This window comes from Bufo bufo, chromosome 1 (genome assembly GCF_905171765.1).
Source record: "Bufo bufo chromosome 1, aBufBuf1.1, whole genome shotgun sequence".
Classification (NCBI taxonomy): domain Eukaryota; kingdom Metazoa; phylum Chordata; class Amphibia; order Anura; family Bufonidae; genus Bufo; species Bufo bufo.
The window spans coordinates 41487713-41510845 of record NC_053389.1 but is presented as its reverse complement, the minus strand read 5'-3'; the positions used below and the strand labels follow the sequence as shown (position 1 = coordinate 41510845).

Genomic DNA, 23133 nt, shown 5'->3' with positions numbered 1-23133 from the left:
GGATTACCTGAAGTATTTGGAGCCTAAGATTGGGCATTCGTCCACAGCGTTGTATCTCCTAAATTACCCTCCCCTGATCCAAAAGATAACACAGGATTTGATAAAAATGGAAAGACCTGCCGCTTTCTTTAAGTGGAAGGGCACACCTGATTAAAATGTCATGTTTCTCTAAACTCCTATACCCGTTACAGACAATCCCTCTGTTATTAAGACATGATGATGTCAGGAAAATCCATTCAGCATTCATAGCCTTCTTGTGGAAGCATAAAAGGTCACCTATATCCTATGAGAAACTTACGATGCTAAAATGGGAAGGGGGCCTCCAGATGCCAAATGTTCGCCACTATAACTTGGCAGTGTTATTTCGTCACGTGAGGGACAGGATATGGAGTACCTCCTTCTTTTCGGCTACTTCCCTGAAACAGGAGTTGGCACGCCCGTGGCGACTGGGGGGCGCTGCTACACACGAAATTAAGTGATATCCCACCCCGAATTAAACAGAGTGTGGTATTGCGAGATACAATTATATCCTGGAAAGCCATTAGAAAGATCTACCGACTGCCGTTCTATGTGTTGCCACATATGCCACTGTGGTCTTTGCCTTCTTTCCCCCAGGGTAGGAAAAATAAGATGTTTCGGGTTAGAGAGAAAGGTATACATAAGCTACATCAACTGCTAGACTACACTGGCCAGGCCCTTCTCCCTTGGGAAGAACGTAGAGATAAACATCACCAGACAGTTTTGCATTTCCTCCCTTATCAACAATTGAAAGCCTACTGCAAATCGCAATCAGAAAGGATGGGCGAGGCGGATAAACTGTTGTGGTTTGATGCACTTCTAGGCACAGGGGCATCATCATTACGCCCTCTGTCAGAATTGTATCAAAGGATCCACAGTACCCAAATGTTAGGTTTGGTAAATAGAGTTTTTCCACACATGGGAGAGAGAGTTGGAGGACCAAGACGTACCCAAAAAGATGAGGGATGGCTTTGAATATATCAGGAAGTCAATCATAAATGAGCAATGGAGGGAAACGCAATTGCGCATACTGCATAAAGCTACGTACGCATTTCACTTACCCTACAGCGAAAGCTCCAGCCCATTATTTGAGACACTGCCCTAAATGTGCATTGCCAAAGGCGAACCTCTTACACGGTTTGCTGACCTGCCCAAACTTACAACCATTAGACCCCTTTCACACGGGCGTTGCGGATTGGGGCCGGATGCGTTCAGGGAAAATGGTGCGATTTTGACACTAAAACAAGTCAGTTTTCACTGCGATTGCGTTCCATGTTTGCGGTTTTTTCCACGCAGGTGCAAAACATTGTAATGCGTTTGGCACGCGCGTGAGAAAAATCGGCATGTTTGGTACCCATTGGTGTTGTGTAGATTTTATTATTTTCCCTTATTTTCCTTTATAACCATGTTATAATAGTATTCCAAATACAGAATGCATAGTACAATAGGGCTGGAGGGGTTAAAAAAAAATTATATAACTCACCTTAATCCACTTGATTGCGCAGCCGGCATCTCTTCTGTCTTCCTTTTTGCTGTGCACAGGAATAGGACCTGTGGTGACGTCACTGCGCTCATCACATGGTCCATTACATGATCTTTTACCATGGTGATAGATCATGTGACAGACCATGTGATGAGCGTAGTGACTTCACCAAAGGTCCTTTTCCTGTGCACAGCAAAAAAGAAGACAGAAGAGAAGCCGGGCTGCGCGAACAAATGGATTAAGGTGAGTTAAGTTTTTATTTTTTTAACCCCTCCAGCCCTATTGTACTATGCATTCTGTATTAAGAATGGTATTATTTTACCTTATAACCATGTTATAAGGGAAAATAATAATGATCGGGTCCCCATCCCGATCGTCTCCTAGCAACCGTGCGTGAAAAATCACACCGCATCCGGTTGCTAAAAGCGGTATACACGTTCTGCTCATGTCAGTCAAAAATTTATTCTGAGAAAATGGTTGCAACCGACAGTGGCGGATATGGAGAGGAGGTCATAGTACTAGGGGTGCACCGAAATGAAAATTCTGGTCCGAAACCGAAACCGAAAATTCAGGATGCCCTTGACCGAAAACCGAAACTGCCTTTTTGCCCAAATACTTTTAAAATACTTTTTTTTTAATGATTTTATTAATAATTCTTTTTCATGAATGAAATTCATCTGTGGGTGGCGCTGTTATGGAGAGGGGGATCTGTGGGTGGCGCTGTTATGGAGAGGGGGATCTGTGGGTGGCTCTGTTATGGAGAGGGGGATCTGTGGGTGGCGCTGTTATGGAGAGGGGGATCTGTGGGTGGCGCCGTTATGGAGAGGGGGATCTGTGGGTGGCGCTGTTATGGAGAGGGGGATCTGTGGGTGGCGCCGTTATGGAGAGGGGGATCTGTGGGTGGCGCCGTTATGGAGAGGGGGATCTGTGGGTGGCGCCGTTATGGAGAGGGGGATCTGTGGGTGGCGCCGTTATGGAGAGGGGGATCTGTGGGTGGCGCCGTTATGGAGAGGGGGATCTGTGGGTGGCGCCGTTATGGAGAGGGGGATCTGTGGGTGGCGCTGTTATGGAGAGGGGGATCTGTGGGTGGCGCTGTTATGGAGAGGGGGATCTGTGGGTGGCGCTGTTATGGAGAGGGGGATCTGTGGGTGGCGCTGTTATGGAGAGGGGGATCTGTGGGTGGCGCTGTTATGGAGAGGGGGATCTGTGGGTGGCGCTGTTATGGAGAGGGGGATCTGTGGGTGGCGCTGTTATGGAGAGGGGGATCTGTGCACTGTTATGGGCATAACAGTGCACAGATCCCTTTCCCCATAACAGTGCACAGATCCCTTTCCCCATAACAGTGCACAGATCCCCCCTCCCCATAGCAGTGCACAGATCCCCCCTCCCCATAGCAGTGCACAGATCCCCCCCTCCCCATAGCAGTGCACAGATCCCCCCCTCCCCATAGCAGTTCCATAGACCGATCCCCCCTACCCATAACAGCCCCGGCCCTGCTGCTCACAGCATCTTTATTTTACCTTACAATCGTGAGGCTCCAGTAACTAACAACTCTGCAGGCAGAGCGGAGGGCGGCGTAACGTCACTTACTCACGTGACGCACCTGCTCCGCCCACTTTATGAATGAAGGAGGCGGAGCAGGCGCGTCACGTGAGTAAGTGACGTTACGCCGGCCTCCGCTCTGCCTGCAGAGTTGTTAGTTACTGGAGCCTCACGATTGTAAGGTAAAATAAAGATGCAGTGACAAAGTAAACCGCCCGCCCGGCGCCCGCCCGCAGATGGTGGGTGACAAATCCCACACCCCATATTTTCGGCCGATATGTAACAATATCGGCCGAAGTGGATTAGGTGCATTTTCGGCCGATATTTTCGGCTGCCGAAATTTCGGTGCACCCCTACATAGTACTATAAAATATATGCTATAGATGGAGAGGCATAAAGAAAAGACAGTAGGCAGGTTTATGAAAAAATTTATTTCAGACACTTTATCTGACAACGAAATACAGGAGATAATGTCACCGTTTAAACAGACAAAATGGTATTTGACTTCCCAACTGAAAGGAGACTTGAGAAGGCTGGCGATAGGACTATAGGATGTCACTCATATGGCCCTGGCTACTAAGTGTTCTGATCGTACAGTATACTTTGGAGATAGGCTGTCAGAACCACCTTTGGGTTTAGGGAAGTTGGTGTTAAATAGGGGGGAGGTTCGGGTATTACTATAAAAAACATCAAGACGTCATGCTGTAAGGTTTCAACAATGGCTATGATTAGTCAACTATGTATCAAAAGACTTTACTTGCTGTACAGGTTGTTGGCTTTTAATGTGAACATTCTATTTATATAAATAGAAATATAAAAATTCTGAAAAGTTTAATTTCTTCCAATAAACTGTTGCTTTAGCCCCAAATTTTATTTTCACAAGGGGTAACAGGAGAAAAAGCACCCCATAATTTGTTCCCCTTTTTCTCCTGAATACAGCAACACCCCCCCCCCCCCATATGTGATTGTAAACTGCGATGGGGGCACATGGCAGGATTCAGAACGGAAAGAGCGCCATATGGCTTTTGCAGCGCAGATTTTGATGGATTGGTTTACGGGTGCCATTGGTTTTTATTTTTTTTTGTGTGATTGTCTTATGTGGGGGCTCATTTTTTGCGGGATGAGGTGAAGTTTGATTGGTACCATTTTGGGGTACGTGACTTTTTGATCGATTGCCTCACAAAAAGTGTGATACCAAAAGTGGGAGAAAAAAAAAAAATGTGCTTTTTTTTACAAATTTTTTTTAACTATATTTTGGGAAAAGGATGCTTTTTTTTTACTTGAAACTTCATTTTTGTTTGTAAAACTTTATTTTTATTACTTCTTTAACTATTTTCTGTCTCACTCTGGGACTTCAACTTTTGGGGCTCTGATCCCCTTTACTTCTGTATTGTATTGCATTGGCTGTAAGTGTATTAGCAGTGTAATACAGGGGGCTGGATGGAAGGCATCGGGCTGCCGTCACAGCAGCATGGGAACCCGATGGACACCCAGCTCGATACCACAGCAGTGCAAGGGTTAATGTGCCAGCATCAGTGTTTTCACCAATGCCGTCGCATACAGCAGGGGTCCGGCTAACAGTGACTGCCAGACCCCTGCAGCTGATCGGGCGGCGCAGCTCCTGCGCCCGCCCAATCGGAACACCTTAGCTGTACGGCGCTGGTATCACATGGGTTAAGAGGCATTCTGTTTAGCTCCGTTCTAATGCATCTCTATGGGCGCAAATAACGGTTACATTTTGTCCCATTATACAGGACGAAAAAAAATAATAAAAGTCCTGTAGACAGGACTTTTTTGCCCGTCATACAGCAACCGTTTATTTGCAGTCCAGCCTAAAATTCCATTATAACGGAACACTATAATGTAATTACTAACACGGATGCGAGCCCGGCCTTCTCAGCAGCCTATTCACTCCCCGCAGCGATAAAAATGACATTGAATTCACAGTCAGGTTCAAAAATATTTTTGGGAACAAAACTCAATCCAGATCAGACAGCAGTGAATGAGCCGTCCACGTGTAATAAACCTCAGGGCGTTACCAAAATGAACAGTTCTTGCTTTGCTTTAAAGCAGCTATCCGGTAAACAATAACCTATCAGATCGGCAGGTCTAATATGTATTACTGGATAACCCCTTTAACTCCGGGCCAGTTTTCGCTCTTCTGCCCAGGCCATTTTTTGCACATCTGACATGTGTCACATTATGTGGTAATAGCTTTGGAACACTTATTTATCCAGGCCATTCTGAGATTGTTTTCTCCTGACACATTGTACTTCATGATAGTCAAAAATTTGACGGAACCAGCGTTTCAACTGATCAGTCTTACAAATGCCATCAGTTGGCATACGTTTTGCCGGATCACTATGCCGCAAGTGTGAAAGTAGCCTTAGAAGTTTAGAAGCAAATCTTTAAAATTTTTAAGAAAAAAACTTCCAAAACCCACTCTTTAAAAAGGACCAGTTCAGGTCTGAAGTCACTTTGTGAGGCTTACATAATAGAAACCACCCAAAAATGACCCCATTTTAGAAACTACACCCCCTAAGGCCCCTTTCATAAGTGCGAGTTTTCCGCGCGGGTGCAATGTGTGAAGTGAACGCTTTGCACCCGCACTGAATCCGGACCCATTCATTTCTATGGGGCTGTGCACATGAGCGGTGATTTTCACACATCACTTATGCGTTGCGTGAAAATCGCAGCATGTTCTATATTGTGCGTTTTTCACGCAACGCAGGCCCCATAGAAGTGAATGGGGCTGCGTGAAAATCGCAAGTATCCGCAAGCCAGTGTGGATGCGGTGCGATTTTCACACAAGGTTGCTAGGAGACGATCGGGATGGGGACCTGATCCTTATTATTTCCCCTTATAACATGGTTATAAAAAGGGAAAATAGCATTCTGAATACAGAATGCTAAGTAAAATAGCGCTGGAGGGGTTAAAAAAACACCTAATTTAACTCACCTTAATCCACTTGTTCGCGCAGCCGGCATCTCTTCTGTTTTCATCTGTGAGGAATAGGACCTTAGATGACGTCACTACGCTCATCACATGATCTCTTACCATGGTGATAGACCATGTGATTAACATAGTGACGTCATCAAAGGTCCTATTCCTCACAGATGAAAACAGAAGAGATGCCGGCTGCGCGAACAAGTGGATTAAGGTGAGTTAAATTAGTTTTTTTTTTTAACCCCTCCAGCCCTATTTTACTTAGCATTCTGTATTATACAATCTACACAACCTTAAACCCAAACCTGAACTTCTGTGAAGAAGTTCGGGATTGGGTACCACATTCAGTTTTATCACACACGTGTAAAACGCATTGCACCCGCGCGATAAAAACAGAACGCGAACGCAGTCAAAACTGACGGCAATTGGGTACCTACTCGCGCGGGTTTGCCGCAACGCATCCGGACACGCTCGTGTGAAAGAGGCCTAAAAAGGTATTTAAAAAAACAGTTTACAAACTTTAACACTTTAGCTGTTCCACAAGAATTTATGGAAAATGGATATAAAATTTCAGAATTTCACTTTTTTGGCACATTTTAATCCATTTTTTCCATTAGCAAAGCAAGGGTTAAACAGCCAAAGAAAACTCAATATTTATTACCCTAATTCTGCGGTTTACAGAAACACCCCATATGTGGTCGTAAACTGCTGTACGTGCACACGGCAGGGCGCAGAAGGAAAGAAACGCCATATGGTTTTTGGAAGGCAGATTCAGCTGAACTGGTTTTTAGATGCCATGTCCCATTTGAAGCCCCCCCTACAGTAGAAACTCCCAAAAAGTGACCCCATTTTGGAAACTAGGGGATAAGGTGCCAGTTTTATTGGTACTATTTTGGGGTACATAATGGTTTTTAATTGCTCAGTATTACATTTCTTGTGAGGCAAGGTTAAAAAAAGTTTTGGCACAGTTTTTATTTTTAACAACATTCATATGACAGGGTAGATCATGTGCTATTTTTATAGAACAGGTTATTTCGGACGCAATGATATGAAATAATGTTTGTTTTCAAAAATGCTTTGTTTGTGTGTCCATTTTCTGAACACCCTATTTTTTATATTCTTCTGCCGATCGTCTTGTGCAGGGGCTCGTTTTTTGCAGAAAGAGCTAACGTTTTTATTGGTACCATTTTTGGGTACATATGATTTTTTGATTATTACACTTTATGGGGAAAGATAACCAAAAAATTGGTTGTTTTGGCAGATTATTTTTACAGCGTTTACCTGAGGGATTTTTATAGAGCAGATCGTTACGGACGTGGCAATACTTAATGTCTACTTTTTCTTATTTATTTAAGTTTTACACAATAGCATTTTTGAAACTGAAATGTTTTAGTGTCTCCATAGTCCGAGAGCCATAGCTTTTTTTTTTTGACCGACTGTCTTAGGTAAGGTCTCATTTTTTGCAGGATGAGGTGACGGTTTGAGTGGTACTATTTTGGGGGGGTATATGCCTTTTTGATCGCTTGGTGTTGCACCGTTTTTATGGTGTTTATCGGACAGAGGCAGTCATTACAGATGCGGCGATACCTAATGTGTTTTTTTCATTCTAAAATAAGAGGAAAGGGAGTTTTTTTTGTTTTTTTACTTAAAACTTATTACAAACTTTTTTCTTAACTTTTTTTCTGACGTTCACTTTTGGGGGTCTGATCCCCTCTGCAATGCATTACAATATATCTGTATTGTAATGCATTTCCTGTTCGTGTACTACACCGAGTCATACACTAACAGGTTGCCTAGGAGACCCAGCCTGAGGCTGGATCTCCTCGGCACCCGTAGAAGGCAGGTCCCGATGCCGTGCAAGGCATTGGGCAGCCTCTGCATGGCATCGGGCTGCCTTCTGACAGAGTCCCCGCCACAGCAACGCAGGGACTCCATGCGCTCCCTCACCCAACACAAACCCCTTCTATGTCTCGGTCAGCACAAACCGCGGCATAGAAGGGGTTAATCCGCCGGCATCAGCTTTTACAGCGATGCTGGCAGATACAGCAGGGGCCCGGCTACCAGGAACTGCCAAACGTCATGTGTCGGGAAGGGGTTAAAGAAATCATGCCTAAGTTCACCCATGTTTTCCCCTCCGGCTGCTACATTTGGTGGTTTTCAGTAGCAGGAACAGTCAGAGACGACTCCAGCAATTGACCATTTATTAAACTGATGCCATAAAACAGGAAGCTGCATCGATAACGAGGACTAACTTCACAGCTATGAAAAACGGCAGCCGAAAGTTCAGCAAAGAAAAGAAACCTCGGGTAGATCAGTGGATCGCAAACTAAGATCAGAAGACACAAGGGGGAGGGGAGGGAAGGGAAGAGGGGGGGTGTAGAGCACGTAGGGTCTTAAAAGGGACCAGAATGTTAAAAAGCCGCCACAGACAGAAGGGGCGTCCTTCTACTATCACTTGTAGCAGATGTCCTGGACACGTTCACCTGTGGTTTGGGGGTGGACATAAGGGAGTCCTGCCTGTGGGCACTTGTCATGTAGGAGCCCTATAAAATTGGCGTCTGTCAGTCTGGTGACCTTCGACCTGTAGATTGGTCCTATAACCTCATAAGTGGGTAGTCTTCTACCACAAGGTAACGCTTCCTGACCCTGCTGCTGGAGGTGGAGGATGAAGGACAGGTGCCGGACGCTGCTGGTTCTGTGGCTCCTCCTGATATTCTCTGCCTTTAAAAGCGGCCGTGTCTGTGTCGTGGGGAGCGAGAGCGGCGACGTCCGTCTCGGTTCTGCCGGGGTCGGTCTGAGAAACGCTTTGGAGAATTATGTTTGGGAGGAACCCTGTGAAATAAACACACAGTATGCTCAAGTCACGGGTACAGACATATGTTCACACCTGATGCACCCCGTGAGTGGCTCCCAATCAGCATCCACAACCACGGAGAGGTGTGAATGGAGCCTAATGAGTACTTTCACACTTGCGTTTTTCTTATCCGGTATAGAGTTCCGTCCTAGGGTCTTAATACCGGAAAAGAACAGTTTTATCCCCATGCATTCTGAATGGAGAGAAATCCGTTCAGGATGCATCAGGAGGTCTTCAGTTCAGTCTTTGACTTTTCAGGACGGAGATAATACGGCAGCATGCTACGGTTTCATCTCCGGCCAAAAGAAACTGAAGACTTGCCTGAATGCCATAGGAATGTATTAGTGCCGGATCCGGCATTCAAAATACTGGATCCGTCCTTCCGATCTGCGCATGCACAGACCGGTAAAAATGTGAAAAGTATTAAAAATCTAAACAGATCCGTTTGTCTGTATGACAAACTGACAGATGGATCCGTTCTTGCAATGCATTTTTAAGACTGATCAGGATCCTGATCAGTCTTAAAATGCCATCAGTTTGCATGTGTTTTGCCGGATCCGGCAGGTGGTTCCGGCGACGGAACTGCCTGCCGGATTCCTCTGCCACAAGTGTGAAAGTAGCCTGTCGACAGAACTTTGTTTTCCGTCCAGCATAACGGAAACCAGACAGACGTATATGGGCAAGCATAACCGATCCATTATGACGGATCAAAACTGAATGCTTCTAAAGGTTTCCGTTTTGATTTCCGTCTTACGGATTTCGTTATAACGGAATATATAACGGTGATGTGAACAAGTCCACAGGTACTCACGGTCGATTGCGGCCTCGGCCGTACAGCTGCCGCCGCAGAGCGCTGGAGATTGGCTTCAAATGCATAAAGTTACAGAATCCGCCACGGTTACATTCCCTGTCGGGGAGGAAGAGATGAAAGGTTAGTGGCCGGAGAAGCTGAGGTTTAGCAGACTGACATACAGACATGATGGAGCTCACCCCATCTCATACTGTCGGCAGCAGGACTCCCTGAAGTCTGTGACGGGTGACAGCTCGGCGTGGATCGCCTGCCCGTTGAACCAGCGGTTGTTAAGTTCCACCAGGGCTCGTTCTGCATCCTCTTCTCGGCGAAACTGTCAGATTAAAAAAAAAAAAAACACATACATGAAGACGTGGACGGAGGAATCCTGGAAAAGGAGGACGAGTCAGGTGTCGCCTCCTCAACCCCCGCCAGCAGCTTAATATAGCCGTGCCTAATCAGGTTTAAGAGAAATAGGATTTGACACAGAGATCTGGGGCAGACGGACAAAGGAGCATCGCTGAACACAAACAGGTACGTCCATCCCCATTATTTATACGCCAGGCGCCCCCCCCAAATACAGACCGGAGGATAGGTTACCTGTGTCTATAGAATATGTAATGTTCAGGGGAGGAGGAAACCTGTCAGATTCTCACCTGCAGCGCTCACTGGTTGTAACTGGTGACCAACACTGGACACAGATTGCCAGCTTCTCAGATCAGAATTTATGGCCTCCTAGGGGCAGTGACGGCACACCCTGATGTATTTACATACAGAATTATACAGCGCCACCCCAAATACACAGGATATAGTGCCATCTTATGGGTCTGACAATTGCAAAAAGCTGTAATTTCCATCACTATGTAACACACAACCCTCAGATATGGGGGCTGCATTTTTCAATACTACCGCTCCACCTTCACCGTCCCCAATGCTCCACCTTTGGAGCTCCAGATCTTCCAATGACACCACCTCGGGTTCCCTAGACCAGGGATGTCAAACTCAGGGCCCTATAGCTGTTGCAAAACTACAACTCCCATCATGCCTGGACATCCTAAAGCTATCAGGGCATGTTTGGAGTTGTAGTTTTGGAACAGCTGGATGGCCATGAGTTTGACATCCGTGGCCTAGACCTTCCAATGCTGCCACCGCTCGACCTCCAGAGCCCCTGGACCTTCCAATGCAGCCACCTCCAGGTGTCAGGGCTGTGTCTCGGTCTGTTTGTTGTGCGCCGTGACACATTAGCCATGCATGCTGGTTGCCAGGGGCAACATGTTTTGCAGCATGTGTGCGCTTTCCTCCCTTCTATCTGGTACCATGCTGGGTATGGTCACTTGGTGTTTATATTGCCTGTGGCTTGTAGGCTCCTGTCCTGGGTGTTCCATCTGCCCAGTCCTTGAGGGCCACCAAGTGAGACATACTGTCTTGGTGGGGAGTGGGGGGAAACTCCCCACTGAACACCGTACGGAAACTGGAGAGACAACTAGGCAGGTGGAGACTCCTGTTCTTCCGTGTCTTAGAAGAACAGGTCGTTTCAGCCCCGTCTCTATTCCAGGGATTTTAAGGGCGACTCAGGGTCCGAGGTTCCTGTGTATGAGCCCTCCTACCATCTGGGTTCGCTCATACGGATAGGAGTCAGGGCAAGGATCAGGGTTGCAATAGGAGGTGACCTGCTCCCTCATCCCAGTCCAGGTCTAGTTGTTTTTGCCGTTTCCCTAAGTGTTCAGTGGGGAGTTTCCCCCACAGAAACAGTATTTCTCACTTAGTGGCCCTCAAGTACTGGGCAAATGGAACACCCAGGACAGGAGCTTAGCTCCAGCACCAACAGAGCCTGGAGGACTGACTCCAGCCTACAAGGCACAGGCAATAGAACCACCAAGTGACCACAACCAGCCAGGTAGTTAACCCCTCCAGCACAGAGAAGGAACCAGGAAAAAGGAGGAAAGCACACACATGCTGCAAAACACGTTGCCCCTGGCAACCAGCATGCACGGCTAACGTGTCACGGCGCACAACAAACCGATCGAGACAAAGCCGAGCCCCCAGACCTTCCAATGCCGCCACCCCTCCACCTCCAGAGCCCCCAGACCTTCCAATGCCGCCACCCCTCCAGAGCCCCCAGTCCTTCCAATGCCGCCACCCCTCCACCTCCAGACCTTCCAATGCCGCCACCCCTCCACCTCCAGACCTTCCAATGCCGCCACCTCCAGAGCCCCCAGACCTTCCAATGCCGCCACCTCCAGAGCCCCCAGACCTTCCAATGCCGCCACCCCTCCAGCTCCAGAGCCCCCAGACCTTCCAATGCCGCCACCCCTCCACCTCCAGAGCCCCCAGACCTTCCAATGCCGCCACCCCTCCAGACCTTCCAATGCCGCCTCCACAACCTCTACAGACCCAAAACTTCCAATATCAACTTCCAGAGCATCCAATAACCTCACAGTTCCACCTCTAGACACCCAGACCTTCCAATGAAACCACAGCTCTATCTCCAGAACCACGGGCTTTGATTCAAAGTTAGAATATAAAAACAGCACCAAAGAGGTCCATGCACTCAATACACCAAAACGATCTTTTGTCCAGTCCCTATACGACAAAAGAGGACTTTTGAGATGATTCTGCATACATCACGATATCGACATCACATTTTTAACTACAAGTCTCACTGGATCAATCAGATTTTTCTCTCATATTCACAGACTTAATGACGCGAACAGAATATCAGCGTGGAGTTCACACCCCTCCACTGGGCAAGTCAGCGGTCAGTATCACAATGCCCGGCATGGCCACACAAGCTGAAGGCTATGACACGGACAAAGGATGTGGCCAAGAACCTAACGGCAGGGGTTCTGGACTGGGACAGCCCATCAAGCCTAAGCAAGTCCTGGCATACCTTCCACGACCCCCCACAGACACGAATCGGTACCGGAGCTTTCCACAGAAGGTGAGAATCCTAATGTATCCCAAGCAACCTCCAAAATTTTATATCAGGTTAACAAAATGATACTCTCTTTCTGCAGCCAGAATGTGTGGTGGTACCGACATGTGCGGCAGAGCTGATGCCAGCCCCTCAAACAAAACCCACGCTGGCTCATCCTCCGTTGCCACTTCCGGACATAATGCCTCGCAGCGTGTACAAACGTCACATGAGCACTGCAGACATAGGATATGCCTACCCAGGACGGCCCCGTCAAAGTGTGGGCATCTCCGCTGACCTTCCAAAGTACCGCCGGTCTTCTCTGAAAGATGGTGGAGCTGGCAGTAGTCGCTTGTACCCCCGGCACGCTATCAGTGTGCCCGATATCACTCATGGACCTCGATACATGAATACGCCACCACGTGGTTTGTTATCTGCACCCATAACTGGACCTGAACGGCCCGCGAAGCAACGGTGTAAGCTGATGGAAGCAGAAGTCCACCAAGGCAAGACATCAACCCGGCGAGAACGCCAGAGGTACGTGGCCAAAGATGGCAAGTGCCAGGTCAACTTGGGCCGCATTGAAGAGAAAGGACGTTTCCTCTCTGACATTTTCACTACTATCGTCGACCTCAAGTACCGCTGGTTCCTGTTTGTGTTCATGATGTGCTACATCGTCACGTGGCTGCTCTTTGCCACAATCTACTATTTAGATGCGTTTTGGCGACTTGATATACTCAACCAAAAAAACGAAGATTGGAGACCTTGCTTTCAGAACGTGGACAGCTTCACATCAGCGCTCCTCTTCTCCGTTGAAACCCAACGCACCATTGGCTACGGCTTCCGCATGGTGACCGCCAACTGCCAAGAAGGTGTCTACCTCATAATGGCCCAGTCCATTGTGGGCTCCATGATCGACGCCCTAATGGTGGGATGTATGTTCGTTAAGATTTCTCGACCTAAGAAAAGAGCACAGACGCTGATCTTCAGCCAGAACTGTGTGATCTGCCCACGAGATGAAAGGCTTTGCCTGATGTTCCGGATTGGTGACCTCCGAGACAGCCACATGGTGGACGCTAAAATAAGGGCCAAGCTCATCAAGTCTCGGCAGACGTACGAAGGGGAATTTCTCCCGCTGGAGCAGTCGGAGATCAACCTTGGCTACGAGACGGGGGAGGACCGGCTGTTCTTGGTGGAGCCGCAGGTCATCTGCCACATGATTGATGACGACAGTCCTTTCTGGGACATGGGGCCGCAGCAGCTGCTTCGAGAGCAGCTTGAGATCATTGTTATACTGGAAGGAATCGTGGAGGCTACAGGCAAGTAGATGACCCCCCCTTGTGCATGCCCTTCTCCACCCTAGGGTCAGTGCATTACATACCATCCCTCTGCCACAAGCTTCTTGTTGAGGTACCCTGTCCAGACAAATCCGTTAAAGGGGGTTGGCCAATTTGCAGGGGATTCTGCTGTCTGAATCTGCACATGTGCCCGACGTGTCCATTTGCACAGCACCTGCGCAGCATAAAATCTACCCAGGAGAAGCCAGAGGAAGCAGTCGCTTCCATCTTGCAGCCTAAGGCCTCATGCACACGGCCGTTGTTTTGGTCTGCATCAGAGCCACAGTTTTTGCTGCTTGGATGCGGACCCATTCACTTCAATGCTCTGTTCCGTGGTCCGCAAAAAAATATAAAAAATAACCTGTCCTAGTCTGGTCCGTTTTGCGGACAAGAATAGGCAGTTATATCAATGGCTGTCCATGCCGTTCCGCAAATCACACAATGGTCGCGTGCATGAGGCCTAAGGATGTGGATGTGTTGCTTCACTAACACTAGGGCCGCCGGGGGCCTTCCTTATGACAGCGGAGGCACAGCATGCAGTCACTTATGCTTCTGTATATGGCATTTTAACCAATTACGTGAAAGACTGGCCAACCCCTTTAACCCCAGGTTCTTAGTAAATCATTTAGCTGTATTAACTAGAACAACCACAAGAGGACACAGTTTTAAATTAGAGGGGCAAAGGTTTAAAAGTAATATCAGGAAGTATTACTTTACTGAGAGAGTAGTGGATGCATGGAATAGCCTTCCTGCAGAAGTGGTAGCTGCAAATACAGTGAAGGAGTTTAAGCATGCATGGGATAGGCATAAGGCTATCCTTCATATAAGATAGGGCCAGGGGCTATCCATAGTATTCAGTATATTGGGCAGACTAGATGGGCCAAATGGTTCTTATCTGCCGACACATTCTATGTTTCTAACAATGGGGACCAGAATCCCAACCTCCATTCTTTACACTGCAGGAAAATAGAACAAAGTTTATATTACAGAGGGTCTAATTTATTGCTAAAGGCTACATGCACACGTATGTGTTTTGACATCCGTATACCATCCGTTTCTTTTACGGATCCATTGTTAATGCCTAAAACGGACAATAAGACATGCACTCTATTTTTTTTGCGGGGCTACGGAATTGACATACTGATACGGACAGCAGACAGTCCGCATTTTTTGCGGACCCATTGAAATGAATGGGTCAGCATCCTCAAAAAAGACGTGAGGGACACGGAAACAAAATACGTTCGTGTGCATGAGGCCAAAGTCTCATTCAGATATCAGATCTGTAGGGGCCCCGACACCTAGCACACCCACAAATCAGATGTTTGAAGGAGACGTGGTGCTCGGATGAGCGCGGTGCCTTTTCACTGTATACCAGGCATCATAAATTGGGCAGTGGCTGTGCGATATTGCAGTTCAATCCCATTTGCTTGAAGGAGACCGAGCTGCAGAAAGACCAGGTGACCCATGGATGCCACTGGCCTTGGAGGAGGCTGCATCACTCACCTGGGTTTTCAGCGTCAGACCCCGACCAATCAGATACTGATGACCTATCTGGAGGATAAGGCCACTTTCACACCCAAGTTTTGGCTGGATTCATCAAAAACGCTTTCATCTGTTATGAACGGATCCGGTTGTATTATCCTTAACATAGCCCAGACGGATCCGTCATGAACTCCATTGAAAGTCAACGGGGGACGGATCAGTTTTCTATTGTGTCAGAGAAAACGGATCCACCACCATTGACTTACTTTGTGAGTCAGGATGGATCCGTTTTGCTCTGCACCACACCGTGGACAGAAAAACGACGCTTGCAGCGTTATTCTGTCCACAATGGGGACGCAACCAAATGGAAGGCATTCGGGTGCATCCCGCTTAGTTCATTTTTGTCCCCATTGACAACGAATAGGGACAGGATCTCAATAGTGTCTCTCCCCCCCCCCCCACCATCGAGATCCTATGACGGATCTCAATAGCGGAAAGGGAAAGCACAAGTGTGAAAGTAGCCCAAGTCATCAATATTAAAGTCCTAGATCCGAGATTCAGGTTTCAATGGTGATACAAGGGTCCGTGTCTTGCAATCACATTACAGCTGCAGTCTCTCATGGGAACTGCATTTTGTTTAAAGGGGTTGTGTCCAGGATTAGAAAAACATGGCTGCTTTCTTCCAAAAACAGCACCACCCGTCCACAGGCCAAGCTGTAATCCAAGACAACTCACGCACAGGGGTGGTGCCGTTTTATTTAATCCTGTACAATCTTCTTTAAAATATACAGGGTCCCTGAACGTCACCGACCCCACTAATCCATTTCCTCCCCCCATCACAGGGATGACCTGCCAGGCGAAAAGCTCCTACTTGGAAAACGAGATCATCTGGGGTCATCGCTTTGAGCCCTGTATAACCCTGGAGAAAGGCGCTTTCCGGGTGGACTACAAACGCTTCCACAAAACCTTCGAGGTTCAGCTTCCCCGCTGCAGCGCAAAGGAGATGGAGGAGATGAGGGAGCTCGAGGGCTCGGAGTTCAGCTTCTACTGGGAAAACGGCGACTTCCTAACCGGCCGCAGGCACACAATGACGGACAAAGGCAACGATGAGGAGGAGGAAGAGAGGACTCAGGGGGAAAGGTGCTCAGACCGCAGCGGGAGACCCATTGGAAACATTGCTGAAGAGCGCAGCTTGGACTTCAATGGCAGCGACTACAACCTGTAACATGCCCCCGCTTTATATGGGATGAATGCATTGCTTTTTTAATTCTTGTTTTATAAAGACTCATAGAATAGAATTAGTGCACCGGCCCAGATATAAACTGAAACGCGCAGGCGGGATCAGAAGCGCCTTAGACTATGGAGTGCAATGTACGCGATACAACCAGTACCTGCTCTACTTTACTAGCACCACTGAATCCAACACAGAAAAATAAAGAATATTTCCTATTTGTAACTGATGCCCTATTCATATCCGTATGGCTGTCAGGCGAGGCCTACACCCGGCGTGAACGTGGAAGAGAACCAGCGTAGTTACAAACCCATGGATATCGAAATGTAACAAATCCTACTGTTTGAAATGTTCTCACTTTACGGGTGCGGGTCTAGTAACCCAGAAGAGCGCTTCAGTAGTCATTCACCGTTAAAGGGGTCGTCTGATCTCAGAAAATGGGGGCATATCGCCAGAATATGCTCCCAATGTCTTATAGGATGCAGGGCCCACATCTATAATGGAGAATGGAGCCCCGCAAAGTGGTGTCTGGAGGACTCCGGTCCGGCCTCCACCAAGCGCTCTCCCACATAGCAGCGAATAAGAGCGCACCGCGCATGACCAGCCGCCGCGTCCATTTACTTCTACGAGCCGAGCCAGCACAGATATTCTCGGCGGCCCCACAGAAATGGAGTGCACTCTCCACCACCTTCAGGACTCCATTCTCGATATAGGTGCAGGTCCCAGCGATTTGCCCCCATTTTTCTGAGATAGGACAACCCCTTTAAAACGTGAACTGACATGAGAATGACGGTATCAGGTAGGCGATGAGCATTTTCCCACAGACCGGCACTGCAGCTCCTGCGCCCTCTCGTAATACATTTACATTGTTCTCCAGCCCCTTTAAGAACTCTAATACCCGGGAGGCGAGTGTTACCTTGACGTAGACGTTGCCCACCAGGTGATCGCCAAGGTTGTCGCAGATATTCATCTCCTCAATCTCGCCATATTTCTGCTCCACTTCAGTGAACACTTCCTGTGGGGTTTGGAAATCGTTAAGACTGTTACAGCCCTGAAACTACAACTCCCAGTATGTCCTGATAGCCGCCGCCGTCATCAAGTAGCATTGTCACAATACCAGAATTTTGAGTTCGATGCCAAGTACTGTGATACTCTGTACCAGGCAAACAACCAAAAAAGTACCCACACAGGCAACAAGGGGTTAAATTTTTTATTTTATTTTTAAATGCAAAGTATTGATTGCCCATTATGTCAGGAGGTACTTGATTGGCGGGGGGGGGGGGGGGTGTCACTTTTAATTGTTTAATCAATTTAGATTTCCATGTGCCTCGCAGTAATAGTAGGTGACCCCATCAAGTACCTCCTCACACAATTGGCCACATGGGCTCAGAAGGGGTTGTCTGGCCATATATATCGATGACCTATCCTCCTCTTTAAAGTGCTGATCATCGGGGGCCTCGGACCCCCACCAATCAGATATTGAGGCCCTGTCCTGAGGATAGTTCATTAACATATGTGGCCGGACAACCCTGTGACATGATAGCTACTTGCTATTCATGTGAGGCACATGGTTTTATGCATCTAATGTGCCTCACATTAACAGTAACTAACCTCATCATATACCTCACTTTAACTCCATGTTGCCCATTATGCGAGGAGGTACAGGAAGCGGTTAATTAAGGTGATGTACATGGCGTTATTCATTTTGAACCTCCATGTGCCTCACAATAACAGATAACCGCATTGTGTACCTCACACCAGTAACCATCGGGGGAGGTACTTGATGAGTCACTTACTGTTCATGTGAGGCACTAAAGTAATAACACCATGTGCCTCACATTATTGAGACCCCATCATTCATCTCACACAACGGCAACACTGGGGTTAATGAGTCACATTAACCCCAACATTCCTCTGTGCTGCTGGACGACGGCGGTGAACCTTAGCAGAAGGCTGCCACACGTTTGGTCTGTACTGTGCAAGTAACACACACAACTCTGCATCATGCATTCAAAAAGCGCACAGCTGTACCATGGGCATCAGCAACGTGTACAGGACATACATGCGAGTGTCCTGGCCCCTCGCAATGCGCAGACACAGCAGTATCTAAACTCCACGAAGCACGGCCCCTGTCCCCGACGAAACTTGCCCTGCTGCAAGACTCCTCCCGGATGCTCCTAAGATAAAGGACCTATGATGACGTCAGCAATATGTACTGGTCACATCGCGATGACCTCACAACAGGTCCTTTATCCTACGAGCATCCAGCAACGCGAGCCCAATGAGGCGGCGGCAGGGAATGTGAGTGGACAGCAGGGACCCAGTGGTCATGTTGTGTCCTGTATACATGTCCCCTGTCCTTTTCTCCGCACACAGTGTTGTGAAGTAACTTGTCCTCCTGTGTGGTTAGGACAGGTTCTGTGTGAACTAATTGGACGGCGGCCATTTTGTTTCCCCTGATTGCTCTCCAGACAAAACAAGCCATTATAACTAATGAAAGTTATTTGGGAATATATTGATAATAAAGCAATATTTAAGTATTTTTATATATTTTTTTAATTCCCAGAGAACCCCTTTAAGCTGCACAATGGAGCAGTTTAGTATCGAAAACCAGGTAACCCCAGTCTCGAACTGAACAAAAAGCACGGAGCTGTAGATTCATCAGCCCCGGCTTTCAGAGGAAGATGATGAAGTCGTTTCACTCACCTCAAAGAAGTCATCATAATGTTCTTGCACCTCCACGTCACTGACCAGAGCTGCAAGACAAGGGAACAATTATCACCTACTCACCTGATAATAGTGGGAGACCCCTTTATGTGTCAGGCCTGCAGAAGATGCAATAGGTGACCCCCTCCAGTAGAAGAGGGGCACATGCAATCTGCTGCCCCTCGGTGACACTTTACAAGGTCCCCTCCAGTGCAGTATTACTGCAGCATCTGACTATGTACCTTTAACCAAAGCAGGACAACTAAACCTGCCTGGTTTTAGGAGGAAACAGGACAACCCCCGGGATCCTCCTGAAATAACAGGTAAGTTCTTACCTGGCAGCTGTCCTGCTTTAGCAGGTGCACTGCTGAGGCCAGCGATTGGCTACAGCAGTCAAGTGTTGTTGCTGTGACGGCACCGCTGCAACCAAATAAATGGACCCCGCCCTTAAGAACCTGAGCGGTGGCGGTTAGATAAATTACCTGTTCCCGGGGGTTGTTCGCTTTGGTCCCGAAACTGGAAAACCCCTTTAAGACACAAAGTACCCTGATCATGAAGTAGTTAATGGTTGCTGATCCAATTCTAAAGTTGGCAGCCCTCCTGTATTCCCCATACACATGCGCTCTCAGCTTGGCCAAGTATGCATGTGTTCTCAATAAGGCTACATGCACACGACCGTATGTGTTTTGCAGTCCGCCCAAAAAAAATAAAAAAAGGCAGTTTTTTTTTTTGGGCGGATCCATTGTAACAATGCCTAAAAACGGACAACAATAGGACAGGTTATATTTTTTTGGGGCTACGGAACGGACATACGGATGCAGATAGCACAGGGTGTAATGTCTGCATTTTTTTGCGGACCCATTGAAATTAATGCGGATAGGATGCAGACCCAAAAAAACGGAGCGGACATGGAAACAAAATACGTTTGTGTGCATGTAGCCTAAGGAGAAGGCAGCAAGCTGCAGCCAGACACCTCGGGAGTACCCCCAGGGAAACTGGAAGGTCACCCAGTTACAGCAGGTTTAGCAGACCCTCGCGGTGAGCACCGTTACAAATAGAGGCAGGGTCCCTACAAGCACCGTTACATGCGCCTATGGCGGACGATGAGACTTACAGTGGGAGCCGTTCGCGCTCTGCGCCGTGTTCTGTGGGTTCCGGTAAAGGTTCAAGAGGACGATCGTCTAAAAGACAAAACAGGGTCATCAACAAAGAGGTCACAGCAGCTGACATCACACCGCTACCGATCCTTATGCTAATGAGACACCAGACTGCAGTAACCCCGCCCCTTCATCTGCATACACTAGGGGGGGGAATACAGGTCAACTTATTAAAAGGGGAAGTCCCCCTAAACCAAGCACCCGGTGGAGTCCTTGGCACCCCCCCCCCCCATATCTAAAATGACTGTTACTTGTGATACAATGTATCTGCCCGGAGTGCAGGCTATTTAGACTAGATACACTGTACCAAACCCTCAGCTGTGAGAAGCTCTCTGGGATTTTCATGTGGTTTTTGGCGCGAAAATCCATGACCGATTGTTTCAACAGGAAAATCTGCTTCGCGGAAGAACCCACGTGCCACTTTTTGGTGCCATTTCCTCACGGAAGCCCACGAAATGGGACTGGATCCGTGGTGGAAAAAATAAAAAATCTACCGTGTGAATGAGGATGGGTTTTTTTTCCCCCCCATAGGCTTTTGGCATTAAAAAACTTGCAAGATTTCGCGCAATTTTGCAACTTTTTATATGTTTTACGTCTCTCGCTGAGGATCTTATCATAAGGGGTCAGGGCCACCACAAGCTGATCATTTACAGCAGGTTTCTGGCATAAATTATAAGGGAAACCTACACCCCCCCCAAGGTTTCAGTCTCTGGCGCATGAACCTCACAGATGCGATACATTTATTATGATGTCAGATTCTTTTAAAGGGACGACACCAGACAAACCTCCGGATCAACCTGCCACAAGTAGCGTTGAGCAAACTTGTGTTTTCAGTTCGGGTTATCGAAGTATCCAGTTATGGATTCTAAATTCCGTTATGGTCCGTGGTAGCGGAATCCATAACGGGATACTTCGATACTTGTCCCCATCATTGTCAATGAGGACAAAACTGAAGGCATCGGAGCGTACCAGAACACGTCCCGTTCCATTGCCTTCCCATGACGCACACATAAGCACCGCAGGCGCTGGGATGCGGAGCAAGACGGATCCGCCATGACTCACAATGCAAGTCAACGAAGACAGATGCGTTTTCTCGGACACAAAAGAAAACGGATCCGTCCCCCATTGACTTCCAATGGTTTTAGAGACGAAAGCGTCTTGGCTTTTTTAGCGATAATACAACCGGATCTGTCCATAACGAATGCAGACGGTTGTAAGCGTTTTTGCTGACCCATGACGGATGAAAGTAGCCTAAAGGCACGTGCAGGGATCACGAAAAACGACAAACCGTCTGCCTCCATTATGAACGGACCCGGTTGTATTCTCTCTAAAACAGCCACGACGGATCCGTCTCTAAAACCATTGGAAGTCAATGGGGGACGGATACGTTTTATTTTGTGTCCGAGAAAATTGTGCGGATCTGTCTTGCTCCGCAACCCAGGACGCACTCAAAAACACTGCTTAGGAGGTTTTCTGTCCGGTACAGGGGACGCAACGGAATGTATTCTGGTAACTCCGTTCCCTCACCATTGGCAATGAATGGGGACAAAACAGAAGCGGTTTCCTCCGCTGTGGAGACCCTACGACGGATCTCAATACCGGAGAGGGAGAGCGCGGGTGTGAAAGTAGCCTAAGAACCAGAGCCTGCAGGCAAGCAGTGATGGTCAGTTCTCAGTATTCGCCAGCGAACACATGGTGGCTGCCATCTTTAGTAAGGTAGACTCACCCGTCCGGCGATGCACAGGTAAGCCCTTACCTGTGACGGGAGCCGGTCTGAAATCAAATGCGGTCACCGGGAGCAGGCAATTCCGAGAACAGCCCGATGAAGGTCCCCGTTATCGGAACTGCCTGCTCCCGGTGACCGCGTTTAATTTCAGACCGGCTCCCGGACAGGTAAGGGCTTACCTGTGCCTCGCCGGACGGGTGAGTCTACCTTACTAAAGATGGCAGCCGGCATGTGTTCGCTGGCGAATACTGCGAACTGACCCTCACTGCAGGCAAGTACCCACCCGCTCTTTATTGCAGGTTGGTCCGGGGGAGGGGGGGGCTTCATCCTATAATAAACCGGTCGCATCTACATAAAGTGTGATTTTTACTAAGACGGACGTGAAAACCGCCAGTCTTTAGTAAATGACCCCCAAAGCACAGGGTCTTGAATTTGGCAGATAAAAACGTATGGGGGGAGGGGGGCGTGCCATTACGATATTTGCTGCGGGGAGAGTCCTTACCTGGCTGAACGTGGGCTTGTTGTGGAGTCGCGAACAACGGTCTCCATGGCGACACGCTCCGATTTTGAAATAGAAGGAACAGTTCACCCTGGACAAGAACAAAACAAGACAAGAGTTCCCCTTTAAATCAATTCCATGAGATTATTAAACACACAATCCCTGTAATCCGGCATCCGCTAGTCCAGCACCGAGCACACTCTGGAGGATGGAGCTGCATGCGGAGACACACACCCAGCACACACATGGGCCCCATGCGCCGGCTCTTCCCAGGGGCCCCATGCTGTTACTGGACCACACACGACCCTTTCCCCGGGCCCCCAGCCTTACTTATCCTTCTCTGTCCCGAAAATCGAAGCCAAGTATTCCGCCATCTTCGCACGGACTGGCTCCTTTTTCCCACCTCTCGACGTCCCGCTTCCTGTTTATGGTGATGTCACATCCGCCT

At 48.1% G+C, this 23133-nt stretch overlaps 3 protein-coding genes across 4 annotated transcripts; 2 read left to right on the top strand and 1 right to left on the bottom strand.

Moving 5' to 3' along the window:
- Positions 1-8176: 8176 nt before the first annotated feature.
- On the bottom strand, positions 8177-23125 carry U2AF1L4 (U2 small nuclear RNA auxiliary factor 1 like 4). Of its 2 annotated transcripts, XM_040422275.1 has the most exons (9): positions 23016-23125; positions 22689-22776; positions 20418-20484; positions 19786-19830; positions 19304-19353; positions 17514-17612; positions 9834-9967; positions 9655-9750; positions 8177-8821 (listed from the first exon to the last, which is right to left on the bottom strand). In XM_040422275.1, exons 1-9 carry the CDS (start codon positions 23057-23059, stop codon positions 8713-8715), a joined length of 732 nt encoding a protein of 243 aa, XP_040278209.1. In that variant the 5' UTR covers positions 23060-23125; the 3' UTR covers positions 8177-8712. The 2 variants fall into 2 exon arrangements, with proteins under 2 accessions (XP_040278209.1, XP_040278215.1); XM_040422281.1 differs by lacking the exon at positions 19786-19830.
- LOC120993799 (G protein-activated inward rectifier potassium channel 4-like) lies at positions 11996-14142 on the top strand. The gene has a single exon (XM_040422268.1). It carries the CDS (start codon positions 12690-12692, stop codon positions 13872-13874), a length of 1185 nt encoding a protein of 394 aa, XP_040278202.1. The 5' UTR covers positions 11996-12689; the 3' UTR covers positions 13875-14142.
- LOC120993820 (inward rectifier potassium channel 18-like) lies at positions 15864-17493 on the top strand. Its single transcript, XM_040422287.1, has one exon. It carries the CDS (start codon positions 15986-15988, stop codon positions 16589-16591), a length of 606 nt encoding a protein of 201 aa, XP_040278221.1. The 5' UTR covers positions 15864-15985; the 3' UTR covers positions 16592-17493.
- Positions 23126-23133: the final 8 nt, after the last annotated feature.

Bases quoted from the DNA above. Each gene is read 5' to 3' on its own strand.
- LOC120993799 (XM_040422268.1), top strand. From the start codon at position 12,690: ATGCCAGCCCCTCAAACAAAACCCACGCTGGCTCATCCTCCGTTGCCA.
- LOC120993820 (XM_040422287.1), top strand. From the start codon at position 15,986: ATGGGAACTGCATTTTGTTTAAAGGGGTTGTGTCCAGGATTAGAAAAA.
- U2AF1L4 (XM_040422275.1), bottom strand. From the start codon at position 23,059: ATGGCGGAATACTTGGCTTCGATTTTCGGGACAGAGAAGGATAA. The intron at 9,968-17,513 runs GTAACACTCGCC...TTAATCTGACAG, and splicing joins TGGGCAACGTCTACGTCAAG to TTTCGCCGAGAAGAGGATGC. The intron at 8,822-9,654 runs GTGAGTACCTGT...TTTATTTCACAG, and splicing joins GGCCGAGGCCGCAATCGACC to GGTTCCTCCCAAACATAATT.